Consider the following 22867-nt stretch of genomic DNA (forward strand, 5'->3'; position numbering starts at 1 on the left):
TTTTACAGTAGCAGAAAAAACTAATGCAGTCACTTCTGTAAAAGACAAGAAAGTCTGCAAGAAAAAAGAAAAAGAAACTTTATATATATGTTCCAAATCTTGTTTTGGTTGGGAAAATCTTCTACAAGGCAAAATATAATGGTTGAGAATTTTTATTGTTTCGTTTATGTCAATGTTGTTTCCTTTATGGTTGTTGTTGTAAGGTCTATGTATGGTTTTTTGGCTACAGCAAGAGCGTTTGGTGCGCCACCTCGAGCTGTTGAAGAACCCCACACACTCAACTGAGAAAATTACGAGGTAGTTTAAGAGGGGCTTTAGCTTAAGTCTTTATCATTTGATCATTAAAGTTTTAATACTACGTTAAATTACTCTTTGACGGTATTGCCTCGAGTGGGCATCCTTAATTTTAAATCATTACTTGTTTTCTCCTCTGATTTGTTTCATTTTGTTTTGGGACAAACAAAATGTCCATATCAAATGGGATTTCCATGTTTTTTTCATAATTTTACATGATTTTATAAGCAAAAATGTCCTTCCCCGTTGACCTGCTCTGTGAATACAGGTACATTCATTCGAAACCTCCATATGATTCTCTAATGGGCCATTGCTAATATTTTTCTCATTGTTGACCATGCTAATCCCACCATTAAGAATGACATCTGAACAATAATAAGAAGAAAAAACCCCTCTCTATTTCACAAAGTCAGACTTTCTTGGCTTGGGGAGCAAGTACTGGATTGGTGACAGACAGGCAAGCAATTATCGGAGATGCTGGTTTGGATCAACTCTTTGTATGTTAAATCAGGGTTGCAGTCATATTTTCAGTTCACCGGAACTGTTTGGTTATCCAGTTGCTTGAGGTAAGAGTCTTGAATCCTATTTGACTGTCAAATATTTGAAGTCTCAATTTAAGACTCTTAAGAATTTCTTTGTTTGTGATAGCCAGCAGAAGTTGAAGCTATGGATGTCTCGGGAGGGAATTTTACGACAACTTCTCTAGTGACTGAAGGTGAATTAGCCACGGATCCCATAAATGGCAATGCAAATGACCAACCCTACCTTGTCAAGCCATGTGAAGATCCAGATTCAAGATTCAGAATAGAAGAGGCTGAGATCCTCGTAAAAAGTCTAAATGAGAGAAGGCTTGAGGTAGACAAAAAAAATAGCCGAAAGAAGGGTATGTGGCATTACGATTTGGAATCATTACAATGATAGGAAAAGCTTGGTAGATTTACGAACTAAAATGCTAACTATCCTAAAAAATGGTAGCTAAAGATATATATCAATGGCCAGTATGATGTCATAAAACAGCAAGACTTCTGTTGAAAGTTCTGATATTACTAATTTTTCTTACAATAACAGTCGGATCGAGAAGACATAATCTCAAAGTTGAGAATCCTACATGAAAGAGAAAAGAGATTGAAAGATGGCGTGGTTTTGAGGAAGCAACAGCAGGGACATTTACTTGTAGCTCTAGACAAGCTGAGTTTCACAAACAGCGCGTACCAGGATCGAGAGATAAATTTATGCTTAGTTGATGATGACATCAATTGTCGTGTAAGAATGAATAACATGTTTAGTGTTCAATTAGTCAAAGCCATTTTGGTTCCGTAACATCTTGACTATAGTTCTTCTCCACTTACCATGTTCTTTCTAACTGACCTATGAAACTGAGTTCAGAACTTGAATTTCAAACTGCTACATGGAAGCAAGAATCTGGCTGCAGAGAAAAAACTTCTGAGAGAGATCAAGGCAAGTGAGAAGGGTTAGATTGTCAGTTTGTAGTCGTCACTGAAAGAGATCGATAGTTCTGTAAGTTTAAATACTGAATCTGTTTTCTTATTCTTTTAATATATTCACTGTTATGTAGACCTAAATTTACTCACTGTTAGTGTTAGATTTATCCATTGAATTACCAATTGCTATACTGTAAGAGATTCAACATCTTGAAATCGCTAAGGAGAAAGCTATTGCTAATGCTACTGTCAAGGGAAAGATATGGAATTCACTAGGTACAAAAAAAGCCTTGCAAGAGGAAATCAAAGTGAGTTTAAATAACAAGATAAAAATCAAATTTATATTTCTTCATCCACCAAAGCAACATTTGTTTTTGAAAGCTATCATTAAGAAAGTTGAGAAAAAATTGCCGGCAGTAGAAAAACGTATAATCTCCTTAGAGCAGCAACTGGCACATCTGCGCAGGCAAAAGGATGAAGCAAATAAACACCTGATAGATAAATCATGCAGATTGAGCAGAATCCAGGGAATCACTCGACAAAATCAGTATTTGAAATAATTGTGTTTGCAAAGGCAGTGAGATTTAGTGTTCTTGTTTTTTTTTTTTTTTTTTTTTGGGGGGGGGGGGGTTTGTGTTTTCTCATTTGTGGTGTGGGATTGCTCCAGGATAGGGTTCAGGTCACAGGCTTTGTACCATATTCTTCTCAACTATATACAAGTTATGAAAGCAGGTTGATGAATAATATAGCATTGCAGAGATTTCTGTAAAATCTTATGCTTTTCAAATGAGAGATTTATGATTTGATGCCTCAAAAAGCAGATTAGATTCATGAATTTTATACACCACCTGTAATCAAAAGTGTGAAATTTTCAGGATTGAACAATTCACATAAGAGGGACAAGACAAGTTAAGAAAGGATTGCGGGCCTGTTAAGAACTAGCCTTAACAAAGTGATTCTTGATAGAAAGAAAGATTTAGGGAGAGATAGAAGAAATTGAGAGAGAGAGAGAAAAGGGATTCTGCAGAATTTCTTCAAAATAGACTATACTGATTTTCGATCCCCTGTGCTAACTAATACTTAATTATTAACTATTAACAATCCATATCCAACTAATAAAGCATGGTGTCATTCTCCGACTAAATAAGGATCACATGGTGCTGTAACAGGGCCGCAGAGAAAGACATAAACTCCTTGCAGAAGCAAGGGCACGTCTGCGAAGGAGAAGGGAGGAACGCACAGTTTTACTTGGAAAGGAACAAAAACGGATTGTAGATTAACTTTTCCATTTGATCGCCCACCAGCTAGCTGGAAAATATTTGTTGTTTTCCCAGATGCATTCCTCACATGGCAGCATCCTCGGGACAAAACAAAGCTCGGAATTCACGTCGCTGGGTCTTAGAACTATGGTTAAGTGTAGTTGGACACTGTCATTTCAAGACTGGAGCACTTGTTCCAAAACCTGGCCTTGGGTGCTTGATATCTTCATCAGAACTCCTGAAAGTTCTCATATTAAAGTCCCTTCTGAAGGTTGTTCCGCCATCGCAAGCATAGCCCTAATCTTGCAGTATTCTCTAGGCGGTGGCTGGGATTTCGCTAGACTGTAGAAATGCTGGCTCCTAGCTATGGTGGCAAGTACAAACTTGAATATGGTGCTGAGGAAGAAAGCTTTATCATGCTTGGAAGGTTGATGAGAAATTTTAAGCATTTAATTTCAAGGCTCTTCTTGGTTACCATGTAATCGTTGCTTTATGTTAGATCAGCTTGCGCTTTGTTTAGCTAACTGTATGTATTGCAGCTTGCTAACAATGCCAGTTATCAAAGCTTGCTTTATGTTGGCTGGCGAGTATTTACGATGGCATTTGGTTACTATTTTTTTTTATAAAATAGACGGAAATTGTGAAAAACAATATGTAGCCCTGTGATATATATTTTGAAAATATAAAATTTTATTTTAAAATTATTTATGAAACAAATTTATTTAATATTTTTATTTTTACAACTAGAAGATCATTAACTAAATATAATTTAAAGTAGCTTTTGGTTACTGTCTCGGAACAGAAAATATAAAGACAGTAAAAACAAAAATATATTTGGTTAAAAAAACAAAAACAAAGATATAGAAATAAATTTGTCTTCCAACACAATTTTAAAATGAATTTATATATTTTCAAAACAGAAAGTATAAAGAAGGCATGTTTCAATAAACAATATTTATTTTTTTTTATTTCTAAAATATATTTGTAAAATTCTAAAATTATCCAACTAAAACATGTAAAAATAAAAATTATTATTATTATGGTTTTTAAAATTAGTTTGGGATCAATCTAAAATAAAAATTAGATCTTGAGTTGGATTAATCATTGATTTGTATCTACTCAAGTTAATATATAAATAAAATTAGTTAGGATAAATTAGTCTAAACATCCTATGATTTGATTATTTTGTCATTTTATAATCAAGTTTTTAAATATTACATTTTATAACTTAAGTTAAAATAGATTTTAAAAATCAATAAAAAAAAAAAACCAATCGTACTCACAGCCAACCAAACATCATCTTCACCAAACCCACAGCCCATAACAACAATGGTTATTTCTCATGATAACACACTCAGCCACCACCAATCAAAACCTTCTGCCTTCGTAACCATACTCCACCCGAACCAGTCCACAATAAATAAAGAATGGGGCTCGAGTTTTCTGATTGTCATTATCATTATTGGTTGTAGTCTCCACATTTGAAAACCCTAATCTTTGCAAATCCTCTGCTAAGTATTAATTTCCATGGGGGTGATGGTTTTCCGGTGGAAAGCCGATACTGTGGGACAAAAGAGGAGGGGAATCAAAGAGAAGATCACGGTACTTGGGTTGCAACACACGAGAACTGAGGCTGAGTGTAAGCTTGCACACAAAAAAAATCTAATTAACCTCTAAAATATGAAGATTTAATAGTAAAATAGATTTTTTTTATATATTTTATCTATAACAGGATACAAAACAATCACTCTATCTATCTTGTTCATCACTAACTAATACAATTATGTCTCCATTTTCTTTTTGTATTGTCTTTGCTATACCTCCACTGTTACTATCTTCTCTGATCAAGATAGTGAAAAAACACCACCTAAAAACAATTGTTTCTCTTTCATCAAAACCCTTGCGGAAAAGAGGAAACTTTTTGGGTCATGTTATCATTATTCTTTGGAATCTCATCCATGGCTTCATCATACTATGATTGAGCACCGTCTCTCCTGCCAGTAAAATCTGGAAATGGACCACCAGCCTGCAAGATCAAGCAAGAACAAACACCATAAGCATACTCAATGATAATGATTTATGAATGTTCCTTGGATAGCAAAGAATCACATGGCTGATACTGGGAATGATTCATTTCTTATTTCAGAAAGTTCAGTGACTAAACAGAAAGAAAACTGATGAAATTTGAATCGAAATGATAAGGTCCTAATATCTTTGCATTGCTATCAAACATTTAACATCATACGGACTACAAATCTTGTAATCTAATTAGCCAAGACTGCACTTGAATGAGTCTGGTGCAGATAATTGTGTCATTAGGAAAAGCTCGTGTTTTTCTACATAAAGCTTTTTTAAAAAAAAACCCTAGAACCTGAGGAACCAACTTTGATCATTTCAGCACTAAATGACTAAAAGATCAGCTGTCGAGTGCTTTACCATGCAAAGAAACAAAAGCAGTAGAACATACCAGAACACACCATATCTGGTGGCAAGTGCAAGCGTATCAGCACATAAAACCAACCCTGGGCATGAATCGTCAAGCTCCTCTGTGATCATGTCCATTTCACAAAAAAACCTCTCAAGGTCTTGTTGCGAACAGCATGCCTCTCGATGGAATGGTTTTTATTTGGTGGCAAGTGCAAGAGCATCATCATCATTCATGAAGACTGAAGCATCACAACCCTGCTTCCAGCGAGCCAATCAAATCAGTAAATCAGTACCAATATCAAAAACATTATCAAGAATCTATACCAGATAAAACAATGTCAAGAATTTATGATGTTTATTACAGAACAAAGCATCCTGGTCAAATTTGTGATTAGCCCGCTTTTAGGAAATTAATATTAACGAGTACCTTAGCAAAGATTGCTCAACAAGCATACATGAGGCATACACTTGGAAATTTAGAACCATTACCTCATTCTTAAACATTACCAAAATGAAAAGTCTATCAACAAAAAATTTACAGGACCAAACAAAAGAAAGAAAAAAATGTCAGCGATTATTGAAACCAGTATGCACAAGAACAAGAAAAAAATAAATCATAAAACAAGCAATTTATGAGCAAACAGACCCAAATTGTTAAGAACTGACAAAAAAATACAAAGACATATCAATACCTACCTCAAAACCCAAAACCAATCCAAAATCTTACACTGAGCAGGCACACCATGCATATAAATAAAATAAAAAAGAACCAAAATCTAAAATTCTGATCCGGTAAGAATCAAAATCAACAATCCCCATCCAGGAAGACTGTATCATGTTCAAACACAAAATACCAAAAGAAGTCTAAGCCTATTGATGACAACTCCCTCAAAAAGAGACCAATAATTAAATAACAATGTAAAATATATACAGAACCCGCAATTCACTTCACAAAACCCTCAAAAGGTGTAAATACAAAGAAAACCCATCTCTACTTTCATGCGAGAGTAGTTGTAAGCCGAGAGCACCTGAAAAGATCCTATTTCCGATATCATGAATTTGATTGTGGAAGGGAAGGGCTCAGGTATGTAGTGATATTTGGAAGACACTTTTAGAAATTTGCAATTGAGAGATAAGGTCGGGGGAAAAGCATTTGCCTGTTTGTGGAGAGGAGCTGGTGGAAGAAAGGGTTTTGCATTCCAGCCACCAAGCAGGGGTCAGAAATAGCTTGGAAGGTAGACTTTGAGCACAATGGAAGGAATGCAGACACAAACAGGGTAATTGGGTACTAGACCTTAAACAGCTCCCATTGTACAAGGACAAGGCTCGTTTCATGCCATTTTATACACCAAAAAGTCAATTGTTTTAGAAATTTTTCATCACCCAAGGTGTTGGAAACCAAAAAAAAAAAAGCTTTTGGCAATGAGTAATGGTATTTTGAGTAACAAGCTTACCCTTTTATGATGGAAGAACTTCTTGATTGATCACTCCAAAAAGGCCAAGGCAGAAGCTGCACTAAACTGATACGGTGGTTTTGTAAATTTTTAGCAAATTATAATCATAACAGAAAATGATAGAGAGATAGACCGAAATATCTTCCAAGCCTTTTTTATATCTAAGAGCACTGTGGGTCATGCACTCATTGTAATAGATCACATGAGTTCTGATAGGAAACAGACAAATGGGATCTACGTTGTAGCCCAGAAATCCAAGGGAGCTCTTATATTTTATACTCCTAGAGGAAAATGAGAATTAACTTTGAATTCCATGAATCTGATATCATATATTCATTACTTTTCTATGCAGGGAATGCATATGAACTGCGACATTCACCTCTTTGCATACAGAAAACACAAGAAGAGTGAAGCAACTTTATATTTTGATGGCAAGTACTGCTAGACACTAAGACTACCTGAAATAGGAATTTGAATGCGACTTCTTTTCTGCTTCAACTATGGCCCCAGAATAAGAAAATAAAATACTAAATTATACTAGCAGATTCCGATTAAATTCTTCCCCTCCTATTGATAGAACTGTCTTAATGAAGTACTCATGAAAATCACAACCAGTTGAGAACAAAACAAGCAACTTATAATTCTGAAATTACAAAAAAAATGAAATCACCTATATCATCAAAATCAGTCAAATAAAGTAAGGACCAGAATGTTCATAAGAGCAGCAACAATACAAATTACACTGCATGTAAACCTCAATAAATCATGTTTAGTCAGAAATATATCATGTTCATTCAGAAATGACAATGCCAGGAATTTCACTAGTGAATAGACGTTTTCCAGTTGATTTCATTTATGAAGGTAGAGAAAGGGCAGCTAAAGGCACAGAAGTTTCCATGGGCGAGTACACAAGTACACACAATCTTCCAACCTCCTTGGTTTACATAAGTTCAGTTAAAATATATTGTTTGTTACAAGCATAAATGTCTACAAGGTCAGAAAGATGGCACTGGCGCAACTCTACAGAGCAAATATGACCTAAATGCTAGTGGAGAAAAATCCCAAGCATGAAACCAAATGCAACAAAAGCTGCAAGGGTAATAGAAACAAATTTTAATTTGCTGCATTAATCAAAGCAACATTGAGTATTCAAAGGTTACTTCACCTTTACATCTTGATGATCGTCACAGAACCCTGGCAAATTTTTAAGAGCAGGACTCCCATCATTGGTGGGTAGATTTAGCAGGAAGGTTCTGGTGGCAGCATCTGTAGAGAATCCCCGATTGACCATTTCACAGATAAGCTGCATTGCTGTTGATGTATCCTTGTGTTGGAGAAATCCTTGGATAATCACATTATAGGAGCAAGCATTTGGTGTGCAGCCGTCCTCTTCCATTTTTCTAAAAAGTTTGAGTGCTTCAATTAGAGATCCTTCTTTACAAATTCCACCTATTAACACAGTGTAGGTATGAACATCAGGCTGAAATCCTTCCACGATGAGTCTAGAAAACAATACCTTTGCATCCTTAAGCTTCCCACACTTGCACATACCATCAATAAGGATGGTGTAGACTACCAAGTTAGGCTTCACAGCACTCTTTTGCATCTCTTGAAATAGTGCCCACCCCTCATCAAGATTCCCTTGTTCACAGAAACCATCAATCAAAGTCGAGTAAGTTATTATGGTTGGAGTGAGGCCACAAGCAGAGATGTTCCTGAAAAGCTGATGTGCAGCCCACGTTCTCCCCACTCGACACAAACCTGTTATCAGAGTATTGTAAGTAACTACAGTAGGAACTAAACCTTCTCTCAACATTTCATCAAAAACTTGCATTGCCTCGTCTACCCTTTCCATCTTACAATATCCATTAAGCAAGGTGTTATAATTACAAACATCATGCGTAGTGCCCTTACTCACCATCACATCAAATACCTCTCTAGCTCCATCTACTTTTCCTTGCAAACAATATCCCTCAATCACCGAATTGTAAGCAACAGTATCCAGCACACAACCTAGCTTTTCCATTTCCTCAAGATATCCAACAGCCACATCAGCTTTCCCAACTTTACAAAGACCATTTATTACCACACTATAAGTATATGCACCAGGTCTATACCCTCTTTCCACCATATCAGCAACCAATTTTACAGCTTCACCCATTTTACCTTCTTTACAGAGCCCATTTACTAAGGTAGTAGACGTTACAACATCCGGCTCAAAACCACGTTTAAGAATTTTTCCCCACACAGAGAATCCAAAATCAACACGGTTTAAGTGACAGAAACAGTTAATCAATATGGTGAGCGTGAAGACATTATGTTTAACTCCTCTGAGTTCCATTTCTTTGGACAAAGAAACTACTGTCTCATGTTTTTTCATCCTCATAACTGCAGACAGTAACTGATTAAAATAGTAAGTACTAGGCCGAGGGTTCTTGCTAAGCATGTCATTGAAAAAAGCTAAGGCATCATCAATGTTACAAAAGGATACCTTATCAGTGCTGCTGCTGCTGCAAGTAGTAGAGAAGGGAAATGACGAAAAGAAGGGCATACCCATTTGCTGTTGAAGACGAAATATTGGGTTTTTTGTAAGCAAACCAGTTGCTCGAGACATAGCCGTCATCTTTATTCACTCTACAGAACCTCGTAGTCTTTCTTTCATGAAATTTCTTGAAATGCCAGCTGAAGGGTTTGTATTTTGTTAGAGCCTTAGAGGAGAAATTTAAAGCATTAATGACTTAAAAGATGGTGTTATATTGAGTTTTAATCTGATTTTTGTTAAAATTTAATGTTTTTTTTTAAATTAAATTATTTTAATGTAGTAATGTTAAAAATAATTTTTAAAAAATATATATAATTTTAATAAAAAAATTAAAAAAAAAAAAAAACCTCAATCATATTCTAAAAAATCCTTCTTAGTTATATTTGTATTCTTTTGAGTTTTCCTAATATAGGTCCTGTATATATTCTCTATATAATTTTTTATCCAACTCACAAATTAATCTAATTAATTTGAGTTAATTTAGATCTACCAAAACAATGTTACTTCTATTTTAAAAAATAATATTATTTAAAAATATTAATTAAATTTTATCATATCAACTAAATAATGATCCATCTAAATCATACAATACGAGATAACTCTCAAATAAGATTTTTAAAATCCAGCTTGGATTAATTCTCATGTTAACATGTTTGATCAACTAAGTCTAATAATTATGCTTGTGCTCTATATTATTTTATAATTTAGTAAATAGTTTTTTTATTCTTTCTATTTTTATAATATAATTGCTATTTTTTTTTATTAATATCAGTATTCGAGTCAGTTTGCGTGTGCTTCAACTTATTCCACATGCTTCAACTTATATATATAAACTTTTATTAGTCTTAAAATATATGAAACTCAAACTAATAATTTCTAGAAAACAAACATAACCTAACTAACTGAGTTACCATTCTCATAATTATATATATATATTTTAATATAGTGTTCAATGACCATCCAGAGAGACAAAAAAAAAATAGCAGGGCTTTGAAATACGGGTTAAGTTCAGAAAATACGCTTACCTACACGGAGGTTGCCTTTCACAAATTTTAGTCTTCCCGTTTCTTAAATATTTCAACTCTGCCCTTTCATACACTTTACACCCATTAATAAAATCCGTTAAACATCCAAAAGTAAATCCAGAAATTAAAGATTTTATCAAACTTATTGTTTTTTTAAAAAAAAAATTGACTAAAGTGTTTGGAAAAATTGAATCTCATTTAAACTCAAAATTAACAGAAAAAAATAGGATTCACATATAATAATATAACTTTTAATGTATATTTATATATTTAATTGAGTTAATTTTAAGTTTTTAATCTTGTTCACCACAATTATCAAATTCGGTCTAGTTTTTAGACTACAAAAAGATATGGATTACTCAAGGGAATTATTTTTACATAAAATGAAGTTCTTTGTTCTTTCAAAAAAAAATATTCTTGATATTGATTCGAATGAGTTTATATATGGTTTGACCAGACTATAAGTTAATTGAATTTGACTAGGTTAATATCTTTTTTAATTGAAATTGAAACTTGGCTTGGATTGTGTTTTAGATTACAGATTTCTCTAGTGAACTTATCGAATTAAATTTAAAAGCTATATTTTTTACATGATTTTCAAGTTAAGCAATTAGAATGAAATGTATTATGTCATTTAGTAAAATATCATATACATCACTTTTTTTACAACCATTTATGGCTATATATATATATATATATATATATATATATTTTCAATTTTTATTTCACTTATAAGAAAATATTTATGTTGCTCTAATCCTTTTATATTTTCAATTTGATTTAGCAATAATTCTTACTTAAGAAAAAAAATTATATTAATTATTTGGATTTAATATTTGAAAAAGTAATGTTTTGTTACCGAGAAGAGATGTTTCGAGTGATTTAGAACTATAATTAGGAAACCACTAAAAGATAATTTTTTTTTTTGGACAAAATTTACATTAATTTTTTGGTTTGTATATGTAACTGTATTATTTCTGAGGTTAAGAAAAAAAAAAACATGTTACTGCAATATCCTCTAAAAAAAAAACCTGAGAAATAGCTTAACTGGTCAGATTTTGAATTTGTTTTCCAATCATTTCAAGTTTAAATCATCTTAAGGTCACTGAAAACTTATTTGGTCGTTAATATCAAAATCTATAAGATTAATTGAAATACACACAAGCTGATCCGGACATATACGGTAATAAAAAAAATATCATCTAAAAGGATTTGGAGGCCACCGACTATAGAAGGTCGCTGAAGAAAGTGGTGCTATAATCCAACTTTAAAGAAGGCCGCCAAGCCAATATGCACATATGTTATTACCCTCTCTATAGACATGGTTGTTTCGAACCACCGATTGCCGACAAGAAAATAACGAATAGTGACCATAAAAGGTTTGTGTTTGAGTGTAGTAACAAGTTTTTTTTTTTTCAAAGTGTTTTTTTTTTTAGAAAAATATTAAAATAATATTTTTTTTATTTTTAAAATTCATTATTTACATCAATACATCAAACAATTCAAAAACATTAAAAAAAAAAAATTAGTCGATTTTTATTTATGCCACAACCCCAAACATGAGCTTAAAATGGAGCCATTTCTCTTCATATGATTGCAGTCAATGATGATATGATATCGTTGCTTAATAAAACCTCAAGGAAAGAGTACTCAACACTTGAACCATTACAATTCCCTCAAAAGAAAAAGGACTTGAATTTTGAAAACTTCTTAGATTGTTTTCATTTGCATCCTCCATATGCTTCATTACACGATTGAACCAAGCATGAATTTGTAAAAACAATCATCTTACGACAGGTAATTAGAAAAAATGATGGGGTAATAAAATTCAAACTTATAATCATTTGATTTTTTAGATTTCACTATCCTATAAAAAAAAACATCTCAATCAAGAGTTTAAAGTTTTAAATTTTATACAAGATTACAAGACATGATTTGTAATAAATTCACTTCAATCCTCATATTCAACAAACCTGCATTAAAAATAATAATGACGTTATCATGAGTAGTTCTGCTATCGTTGGCTTGTTACAGGAACAAATTACGACAGTACAAAAAAGTGAAGTGTTAAAGTTGATTGTTTCACCTGTTTCGTCCCATTCTTTCTCACTTGTACCAACTATTGTTAGAGAAAGATGGAGCTTTTTCTTCATCGAGTAGAGTAGAGAGAGGCTTTCCTCAAAATTATCAAATTTCCATGAGATATTCCATGTACACCAGATACAAAATCATCCATTTGTTGTTGTCTTCATCATTATATGGAGCCACTCGTCCACAAATAGCAATCCACCCTTGTACATTATTGCAGTTTTCGTCCCGATGATGCAGCTAAAGTAAACTTGAACTGCCTTCCCAAGAGTGTCACCTGTTCTTTCATCATCCATATAGAACCAGATGTAGAATGAGGACTAGAATCCAAGCACACAACAGAAAGACATTTTCCAAACACTGAAATGGAGTGAGCAGTGACGATTATCTTTCCTGATCAAGCTTTCTGGCAACCTCAATTTAGTAAAACAATCATCAGTTGTATCTAACTTCAATATGGAACTGCGAATACCTGCCTCTGACGTTACAATCCAGTGAGCAGCTCCATGCAGGAAAACTGATCTTTGTTTGCTATCAAACGCTTGGTAATGGGGTGCAGGAGGATTCTCAAGTCTTCTCCACAAATCCGTCTTTACTGAGTAAATGTCTTCCCTGGGGCGTACCGCTTTGTAATCATGAAACCAGCAGCATTACCATATAAACTGTGTTTCGGAGTTACCATAGTCAGAAATGGGAGAACCAAGTACATAGATACAGTAGGATTCCATAGACCGATTTCCAGGTGGAAGTTTTGATCCATTGTTGCAGAATTTGGAATGTTCACAGGGCAAAGCAATTCTTTGCAAGAACCTACAATGACAAGCTCCATGGTACTGGTTTGAAGATATGGAATTGGCAAATCTGCCCAGTTTTGGCACAGGCAAGGTTTTTTGATTGCCTAAAACTAGTGAACAATCCTTCAGGTTTTTCCTGTATATGGCCAGGAGACGAGAGGAGAGCAGCTGCTTGTTTTTGGATCTGAAAATAAGCTGGTGTCAAACAGTCAACATCATGTACCAAAACGAGGATTGAATTCTCAAAGGGTATCAAGCTGAGCAATTAAGGACTAGGCAAACTATAATCCGAAAGTTTTAGAATATCAGCAATGAGAGTAGCAGCAAAACAGCACCAGGGAACAGTAATGATAACTGAAACTTGGATACACTGAACAAATTAGACAGACCATGAAGCATCTTCAGTCAAATCAACATGAACACCAATCATATCAAATGAAACAAGATTTAGTCAGAAATTCTTGATAAAGATATATTCAATGAAATTGAAAGCTTTGCATTCTTATCAACACTAATTTCATTTCAATCTCATATCAAATAAGTTAAAGACTTACAAAACAACAAAAAAAACAGAACAAAAAACCCTTAACTAAGACTGTTTGCCTACTATTTCATTACATTTAACAGAGCTCACAATCTGATAAATTAAAACTCTTTCACATATCTTTGCTTAGCCAATCTTGGTGAACTCCTAATCCCGCCAATAACAGCCTCGGATCCACTCTCTCCACCACTTTTCTTACCTTTCTTTCCACCCCTTGATTTCTTTTCCTCTCTGCTAACCTCCTCAAGGACCGTCTTTGCCAAATCAGCAACCTTCACATTGTGATTATCCTTAGCTACCCTTTCAAAATCACCCACTAACTTCCTTGCTAGACCCCTTTTAATCTTCACAGTTTCCTCCAATTCTTGATCTTCCTCTTCTTCACTCTCCTCCTCGTCAATCAACTGCAAGAACCTCCTCTTCTTTGTCACTTTAGGAGCTGGAGGAGGCGAGACAGACCCACCCCTTTTCTTATTGCGCTCTTTCTGCCCATCCGGGGCCAAATCTTTCTTCTCCGGGCTAGTTTTGTCTAGTAACTTGACCTTTTTTTCGCGGAGTTTTCGTAGTTTCTCAGTATTTCCTTCGATTCGACCCTGATATCGAAGGCGGGAGAAACTGAGCCCTCCCATGGACCAGTGAGCTTCATGAGCCCATGAAAGAAACGGATCCATAACAGGAACTGGCGGGTCTACTCGTTCAGCGCTGTGCCTTACATCGGTGTAGATTCTGGGTCGAGGGAGGGTGCTGCCATAGAATTTTCCAGGGCCTAAAGGAACTACCATTGTTGGGTATTTTTTGTGGGGAATTTCGACAAACAGGTGGTTGGCTATGATTTCAAAGGGGGCGAAACCGCGGAGTTGCCAAGAGAAGGTTGGTGGCTGCTATTGTTTTGTGAGGGTTTATAAAGAAGAGGGTTTTGGGGCGTGTGTTTGGGCGGGTAATGTTGGCGGGTTATTTCGGCGCTAAATATTGGCGCCTGGAAAATTATGGTGCGAAAATGAAATGTTTTGGTGTGTGTGAGTGGGACATGGTCTTTGTTGACACGTGGCGAAAATAGTCAATGTCTTAATTCATACTCTGTTACACACCTATGCCGCGCGAGACGGGTCAATTTCTTTTTTACATAAAATAAAACATTTAAATGATTATAATCTGAATGAATCATGTTAATTTGATGAGTCCACGATTTAAGATAACCTGTAAAGAAAAAAAAAGTTTAAGGTCCAATAAGAGTAATTTCAAATGATAAAATTATAAAAATCAATAATTAAAAAAAACATGAAAAAAAAAATTAGGTACACTTAGATTAACCCTGTGAACCCATCACCAACAATATAAAATTGAGATAAGAAATTATTTTTTAAAAATGATCTAGAAAAGAAATTAAAACTAAATAAATAAATAAAACATTCAAAAAACATGAGTTACATTAGGTTAACATAACAAACCTATGATCCAGGATAACCCTACTAAAAAAAAATGCATAAAAAATAAAAAATCTCAAAATCCAATAACCCAATGTCAAATGATGAAATTAAAAGAAAAAAAAATCCAAAGCAAATTGTATTAATTTAACCGACCCATAACCTGGGATAGCCTCAAAAGAAGGGAAAAAAAAAAGTTTAAGGTCCAATAACTTAATGTTAAATAACAAAACAAAGAAATTTAAAAATACATCGAAGTTAAATCGAGCTAGTCTTTAAACCAAGTAGCTTTAGTCATGAGACCGAGATGACTTTATTGGAGAAAAAAAAAAACAAAAATCTTAATAAAAAAGAATAGTAATCAAAGCAATAAAAACTAGATCTAGTATAAAAAACCAATAAAATATTAATAAGAGATTAATAAAACAACAAAAAGCAATAAAAACAATGAGGATCAAGGTTGGATAAAAAAACAAATGAAATAAAATGTTGAGGGATAAAATTAAAACAAAAACAAATTAAAAAAATAAAAAATATATAATTAAAAGAATAAGGATTAAAATTTAATAAAAAATATAAATGAAATAAAATGCTAATGATTGATTGAAAGAAAAAAATAATTTAAAAAAAGAATAACAAAATCAATTTGTCTAGCCAAGAAATAATATTTTTTATATTTTTTCCCTTCAAATATCGCAAAGGTGAAATAAATCAAAGGTTAGAAACAACAAAAATCAAGAATTAACCTAATATATATTTCATATTAATTTTTCAACGATTTGTCTAGCCACCCATTATGTGAAAAAGAAAAAACAACCATGGTTTTTTTCAATGCTCCACGAAAGCATTGCCATGGAAATAGAGCAATGAAAACAAAGCTATTAAAATTTAATTTGATTGGTTCAGAGCAATTAAAATTTTGAAGATTAAAAAATACAGAGCCACTGAAATTTTCTTTCCTGGGGATTGAATTGCTTTTGCAAGCAAATATTTTGATTATTATATATTTTTATTTGTTTTAACTGTGAATGTTCGAATTAATTTATATATATTTTGATAAATTTTTTAAAATGTTAAAATTAACGATCATGTAAGTGTTTAATGATCTTAAGATTTGTGACATTTAAACTGATGATCTTTAAATATTAAACTTAAAATCTAACTAATTGAATTACATCTTTTAAAATTGATTACTACAATATTTAATTTTAATGATGGTGATATAATTTTATTACATCTCAGCATCATAAGTATATTCTAATTTATTTCTTTTTTTTATATATTACGATGAAACTTTCAAATTATATATCTAGATTGCAAAAATCGTAAAATAGAACAGAATTCTAGCATTAAAACTGGCTTAATATTTAAAATGAACAATTTTTATCGGTCACTTTATCTTCCCCACATCTAATGAATGGTCTAGATCCAGTTGCGTCCCATAATTAAAAAATTCTTTTGAAACATGGAAAGAAAGTTTTTTAAAAGTGTTTAAAAAAATAAAAAAAATATTTTTTTATTTTAAATTAATATTTTTTTGTGTTTTTAGATATTTTAATATGTTAATGTCAAAAATAATTTTTTAAAAATAAAAAATATATATTATTTTAATATATTTCTAAATAAAAAATATTTTTAAAAATAATTATAATTATTTTCAAATAAATTAAAAAATGCAATATAAAAAATCAAAGTAAATTGAAAAGTCACAAATAAACCGCAGTAGTTGACAAAAACTAAGAAACCCTGTCAGAATTGTCCAGTCAAAATCAAATCTCCATTCTCACCAAATTCCACACCCACCCTGAAAGAAAATGGTAAATTGTCCAAGCAATTCGGGAGTGTTTGAAAATGCGAAATAAACTATATTTTAATTTTTTTTTTAATTATTTTTATATAAAATAAAAGATTATATGTTTTTATATTTTTTTTTTAATGTATTGATGTAAAAAATAATTTTTAAAAAATAAAAAATAATTTTAATATATTTTTAAATAAAAAAATATTTTAAACTAATATTACTAGAACATACCCTAATAATAAATAAATAAATAAATAAAAGCACTATCATTGTAACAACTTGCAATGATTAGGCCTTGTTTGTGCGAGTCAAATTCTTTCCAAGCTCAAAGAAAAAGTCCGATGACCCCAAAAAACTCAACCCAAAAGCATAGGAGCTCAGAGCATGTGGAAACACAGTATAACATATGTTTCTAAAACATTTTAAATTTTTTTTATTAAAATTTATTTTTTTATATATTTTGTATCGTTTTAATCTAAAAATTAATTTTTAAAAAATAAAAAAACTTATTTTAATATATTTCAATATAAAAATTATTTAAAAAAACAATCCTATAACAATAACTAAAAACTGTGGAAATTGAAAACTGAAAACTAACTGTCGACAGGTAATTATTTTTTAGTATACAGTACAAGCACAGTAAAAATCCTACATGTTTAGAGTTTCTAGTAACACGTAATTTAATGAAGCTGAAGAGTTTCATAAAAACTAAAGAGAGGAGGTTGGAGCCTGTTTGGCTATGCGGTTACAACTGAATTTTATTTAAAACACAATTACAGTCATTTGGTTAAAAAAAAAAGGCATATTATTTGGTGGGTCTCATCTTTTTTCTGCATTAGAAACGCAGCATTTGAAAAGCAAGAATTCCTTACTTCTTTTGCACTATTCATGTTAATTGCATTGTTCAATGAACAGTACAATTAACATGAACAGTGCATTATGCGTTGTTCACTTGCATTGCATGGACATTTTTATTTTAATATTTTGTTTAAAAAAAACTAGTTTAGAGTGAATTTTATACATGATAATATTTTATCTAATTTTATTACACGCTAAAAAATTATGAAAATTATAGTTTTTATCGGATGTATTTTGTACGTAATGGAATTATAGATGGTTTTATGGAATAATAAATAATATTTTATATAAAGTATGATTTATTTCATGATATAATAGCAATAGTTAAATCCATAATATTTAAATTAAAAATCATCAATATTAATAGATATTTTTTAAAAATTATTTTATAACCTCAATTTTAACCAAATACATTAAACTACTTTTTATTCAACTTTAATTTCAACCACAGTTTTAATCAAACACCTATTTTTTCAACTAAAAATATTTTTTATAAAACAACTTTTTTCAAACCACAACCATAACAGTTACCGCAATTCCAAACACACACACTAAATCATTTCTAAAAAGCCACTTTTGTTTGTCCTCCCAATCTCTTTCGTTAGCGCTTGCACACACGAATATTTTCCACGACCCCTCCATCTTTACGATGAAGGCAAACTCAATGTGTTTTCTGCAGCTGTACTTGGCCAACAAGGAGGAGTTCCTTGAAAGGCAGATGAACATTTCTGGGAAGCCATCCCAGAGATCATTCCTCGGAGGTGCCGAATATATAAAAAGAGACGAGGTAAGAAAGATGCCGTAAAGAAACCTTCAATCTTGGGAGTTCTCGAGAACCATTCGTTATGGAGAACGAGAACAGATGCTGCAGCTTTATAGACGTGCTCGAGTCTGTAGCTTAGCCAGTGCGCAGACATTATGCTCACTGTGTTGGAAGGTTCCCTTTACTGAAATTTTGAAACATAGGAGTTCAAAGCTAAGAGGTATTTGATAAAACTTAGAATTTTCCGGTGGATGTGTGTTGTCCGATGATGGTAGTACTGGTGGTCACGGAGCTAGAAGTGGTGATGGTGGTGACAGTGGCATACAATTGGTAGCAGTAGTATATATCTGTGTTCATCTTACAACTGGTTTTTGTGCTCCTCAGCTTCTCATCACACGGATTTTTTAAAACGAAAAATTTAACTGAGAGTTAAAATTTCTTTTTTTCTTTCTTTAACACATTGAGAGTTAAAAATTCTGCTCCATGCATCATTTGTTTCCTTCCCTGGTCTTGGCCTATGCTATTGCTCTGCTGTGCTTCTAGGCTGGTGACCGGTGTTCGCACTACTAGAAATTCGCTTAATAGCAATGGAATCACTAGCGGAATATTTTTGTCAGTAATTTGAGGTTGAAATTACCGACGGAAACTTTCCGTCCGTAATTCCGTATGTAATTACCGACCGAATTACGGACGGAAAGTTCGGAATAAAGAAAAAAAGGGCGGGTCACTGACGTGGAGGTTTTGGCGGGTGATATTTCCGACAGAATCACCGACGAATTCAAAACGGGCGACTCGTACGGGTGATTGGACAGGTTTACCGTCAAAAATACCAACGGACTCACCGGCGGACTTAAAATGGCAGACCCGTACGACTGACTTGACCAGTTCACCGTCAACAATACTGACGGAATCACCGAGGGATTTGAAAAGCTGGTCCGTACGGTAACGTGTCTATTTTCCCATCAGAATAGCAGACGGATACACCAACGGATTACATCCGTCGGTGAATCCGTCGGAAAAAGTTAATGTATAACCCCTCTGCCGACCCTCTCCTCCCCCATTTCTCATTCTTCTTCCTAATCCTAACTCTCCCCATCTGCAAATAACCAGCCCCCCCTCGCACCCAAACAAAATTCTTCCTCATCTCAGCACAACAAGTTGTATTTCTTGAAGTTTTGTGGTCACAGCATCCGTGTTCTGATTTACCGACAGATTTTATCAATTTTTGTAAGTAATTCTATCTGTTTAAATTTTAACATTTAAATGTCAATTTTATTGTTTTTTTAGTGTATGTATTTTTGTTAGTAGATGTACATGTTTTATTGTTATTTCTCAAACAAACTTATAGTATATGAATGTATAATTTTATATCTATTATGGTTTGTTTTAGATTTTTTAAGATTGTATTTGTTTGTAAATTGTTAAAACTTTGTGGAATTACCGAATTACATGTTCTATTTTGAAATAATTAATAGCTTGCTTAATGGGTCCTTTTTAAAGTTTTATCGATGGTATTGCAGAGTGATAATTTCTGTTAATTTATATATATTAATTTGTATGGACGTTGATAAATGATAATGAATATTTAATATTTATGAGAAGTTGTGATTGGTTTATTGGATAATCTCGAGGTAATGTAATATTTTTGCAAGTTTATTTACCTAACTTAGTTAATTAATACATGATGTCATCATAATTTTATAGAGGTTCGATAGAAGTCATGGATGATCGTTCATGAATGTATCTAGATTCACCCCAAGGATTGCGGAGGATGGATTATTGTAATAGGGTTCAGAGTTTTATTAATTTCACAACATCTATTTCCAGAAATTTTACTAAAGGCGGTATTAGGTGTCCATGTAGAGAGTGTCAAAATAAAAAGTATCTGCATCCAGATGTTGTAATGATGCATCTTCTACACAAAGGGTTTATGGAGGATTACCGGTGTTGGTATGCACATGGAGAGGTATTTGTTAGTAATAGGAGAATGGGAGAAACGGTGGTTGGGTCAACTTCTAGTGCTAGCAACGTGCATGAAGCGGCAAATGACAACACTAATCCTTACAGAAATATGGTTATGGATGCAATGAGAATGAATCAAGGTAGTGTTAGTCAATGTCCAATCGTAGAAGAAGAACCTAATGTAGAGGCAGCTAGGTTTTTTGATTTGTTGAAAGATTCTGACGAACCATTATGGGATGGCTGCACAAACCACAGTAAATTGTCGGCCGTGGCACAGGTGCTCACCATCAAGTCAGATCACGGGCTGAGTGAGGCCGGGTATGAAAAAATTATTGATTGGGCAAGAAGCATTTTACCTGAAGGGAACATGCTGAAAGAGAACTTCTATGCTGCGAAGTCCATGATGAAACCCCTTGGTTTAGGATACCAGAAAATTGACATGTGCCCTAACTTCTGCATGTTATACTACCTTGAAAATGCTGAGATGACCGAGTGCATGACATGCGGGCATTCCCGTTACAAACCCAGAACTGGCAGGGGAAAGACTCTAGTGGCGTATAAAAAACTTAGATATTTCCCGATCACACCTAGACTGCAGAGGTTATTCATGTCACTAAGGACCGCTGAGCACATGACATGGCACTAAACACATGATGCGGTTGATGGTGTGATGGTGCATCCTTCTGACGGCGAAGCGTGGAACGCTTTAACAGTGTGCATCCTAACTTTTCAGCTGAATCAAGGAATGTCTGTCTTGGGTTGTGTACAGACGAATTCAACCCATTTGGGTCACTTGCTGCTCCCTATTCTTGTTGGCCGTTCATACTCACAATTTATAACTTGCCACTGGAATGTGTATGAGGCCGGAGTTCATGTTTTTATCTACTGTCATACCCGGTCCAAGCAGCCCGGGGCGGAATATAGATGTTTGTCTTCGACCGTTGATTGATGAGCTAGCGCAGTTGTGGTCCTTCGGAGCTCTGACTTATGATATACGAGGAAACAAAATTTCCTTATGAGGGCAGCTTTGATGTGGACTATCAATGATTTTCCAGCTTATGGAATGCTTTCTGGTTGGAGCACACATGGGAAACTCGCATGTCCATACTGCATGGAAAACAACAAGGCATTCACGCTAGCAAACGGAGGTAAAGCTTCTTTTTTTTACTGTCACCGTCGCTTCTTGCCACTTAATCACAGGTTCAGAAAGAACAGAAAAGATTTCTTTGTTGGCAGAGCTGAACAAGATGTTGCATCCCCGCGTCTTTCTGGTGAAGAATTGCATCATGTTGTATCAGAGTACGGTGACATTGTGTTTGGCCTTCAATCAGGTAAGCAAAAGTTTCCTGGTTTTGGTTTGACCCATAATTGGGTAAAGCAAAGTATCTTTTGTGAGCTTCCTTATTAGAAGACCAATCTTCTCCGCCATAACCTTGATGTCATGCACATAAAAAAGAACATGTTTGATAATATTTTCAACACCGTCATGGATGTGAAGGGGAAGAAAAAGGACAACATCAAGGCTAGAATGGATATAGCTTTATATTGTAACCGTAAAAATATAGAGTTGGTTTATGAGGAGTCACGGGTCGCAAAACCAAGGGCAAGCTTCGTGTTAAAGAAAAACGCACAACTGCTAATCTACAAATGGCTTAAGAGTCTGCGTTTTTCAGATGGACATGCATCGAACATATCAAGGCTTGTTAACATAGAGGACTGCAGATTGTATGGAATGAAGAGTCATGACTGCCACGTGTTTATGCAAACACTCATCCCATTAGCTTTTCGTGATTTGTTGTCAAAGGGAATATGGGATGCGCTGACGGAGATCAGTCATTTTTTCATAGATATCTTCTCTAGCAAGTTGAATGTTGAGCACATTGAGAGGCTTTAAACGAATATCATCGAGACACTATGCAAACTTGAGATGATATTCCCTCCTTTATTTTTTGACTCAATGGAGCATCTCCCTATACATCTACCATTTGAGGCAAAAGCTGGAGGACCGGTCTAGTATAAATGGATGTACCCAAGGGCGGAGCAAGGAAAAACATTTAGGGGGGGCAGATCATAATTTAAGGGGGCCAAGAAAAAAATTCAGTTATGTCTATTAAATTTATAAAGGGAGGGGCATTTTCTTGCAGGGGCCGGGGCCCCTGCCAGCCCCCCCTCCCTCCGCCACTGGATGTA

At 33.9% G+C, this 22867-nt stretch overlaps 2 protein-coding genes and 1 long non-coding RNA gene across 6 annotated transcripts; 1 reads left to right on the forward strand and 2 right to left on the reverse strand.

Annotated features, from left to right (window-relative positions):
- Nucleotides 1–288: 288 nt before the first annotated feature.
- LOC118050378 (uncharacterized) lies at nt 289–3561 on the forward strand. The gene is made up of 5 exons (XR_012167707.1): nt 289–860; nt 943–1177; nt 1363–1557; nt 1681–1812; nt 2906–3561. It is a non-coding gene; the product is annotated as an uncharacterized lncRNA (long non-coding RNA).
- Nucleotides 3562–4682: 1121 nt separating this feature from the next.
- LOC118050379 (uncharacterized) lies at nt 4683–9577 on the reverse strand. Of its 4 annotated transcripts, none has more exons than XM_035060719.1 (4): nt 8428–9577; nt 8042–8325; nt 5463–5677; nt 4683–5021 (listed from the first exon to the last, which is right to left on the reverse strand). In XM_035060719.1, exons 1-3 carry the CDS (start codon nt 9497–9499, stop codon nt 5618–5620), a joined length of 1416 nt encoding a protein of 471 aa, XP_034916610.1. In that variant the 5' UTR covers nt 9500–9577; the 3' UTR covers nt 4683–5021; nt 5463–5617. The 4 variants fall into 4 exon arrangements, with proteins under 4 accessions (XP_034916610.1, XP_034916609.1, XP_073259969.1 ...); XM_035060718.1 differs by adding an exon at nt 6877–6942 and having other exon boundaries at nt 8042–9577; XM_073403868.1 differs by having other exon boundaries at nt 8042–9264; nt 9368–9493.
- Nucleotides 9578–13824: 4247 nt separating this feature from the next.
- LOC118050380 (uncharacterized) lies at nt 13825–14823 on the reverse strand. Its single transcript, XM_035060720.2, has one exon. The coding sequence runs from the start codon at nt 14649–14651 to the stop codon at nt 13971–13973; it is 681 nt and encodes a 226-aa protein (XP_034916611.1). The 5' UTR covers nt 14652–14823; the 3' UTR covers nt 13825–13970.
- Nucleotides 14824–22867: the final 8044 nt, after the last annotated feature.

Source organism: Populus alba, chromosome 13, assembly GCF_005239225.2.
Source record: "Populus alba chromosome 13, ASM523922v2, whole genome shotgun sequence".
In the NCBI taxonomy this organism is placed as follows: Eukaryota; Viridiplantae; Streptophyta; class Magnoliopsida; order Malpighiales; family Salicaceae; genus Populus; species Populus alba.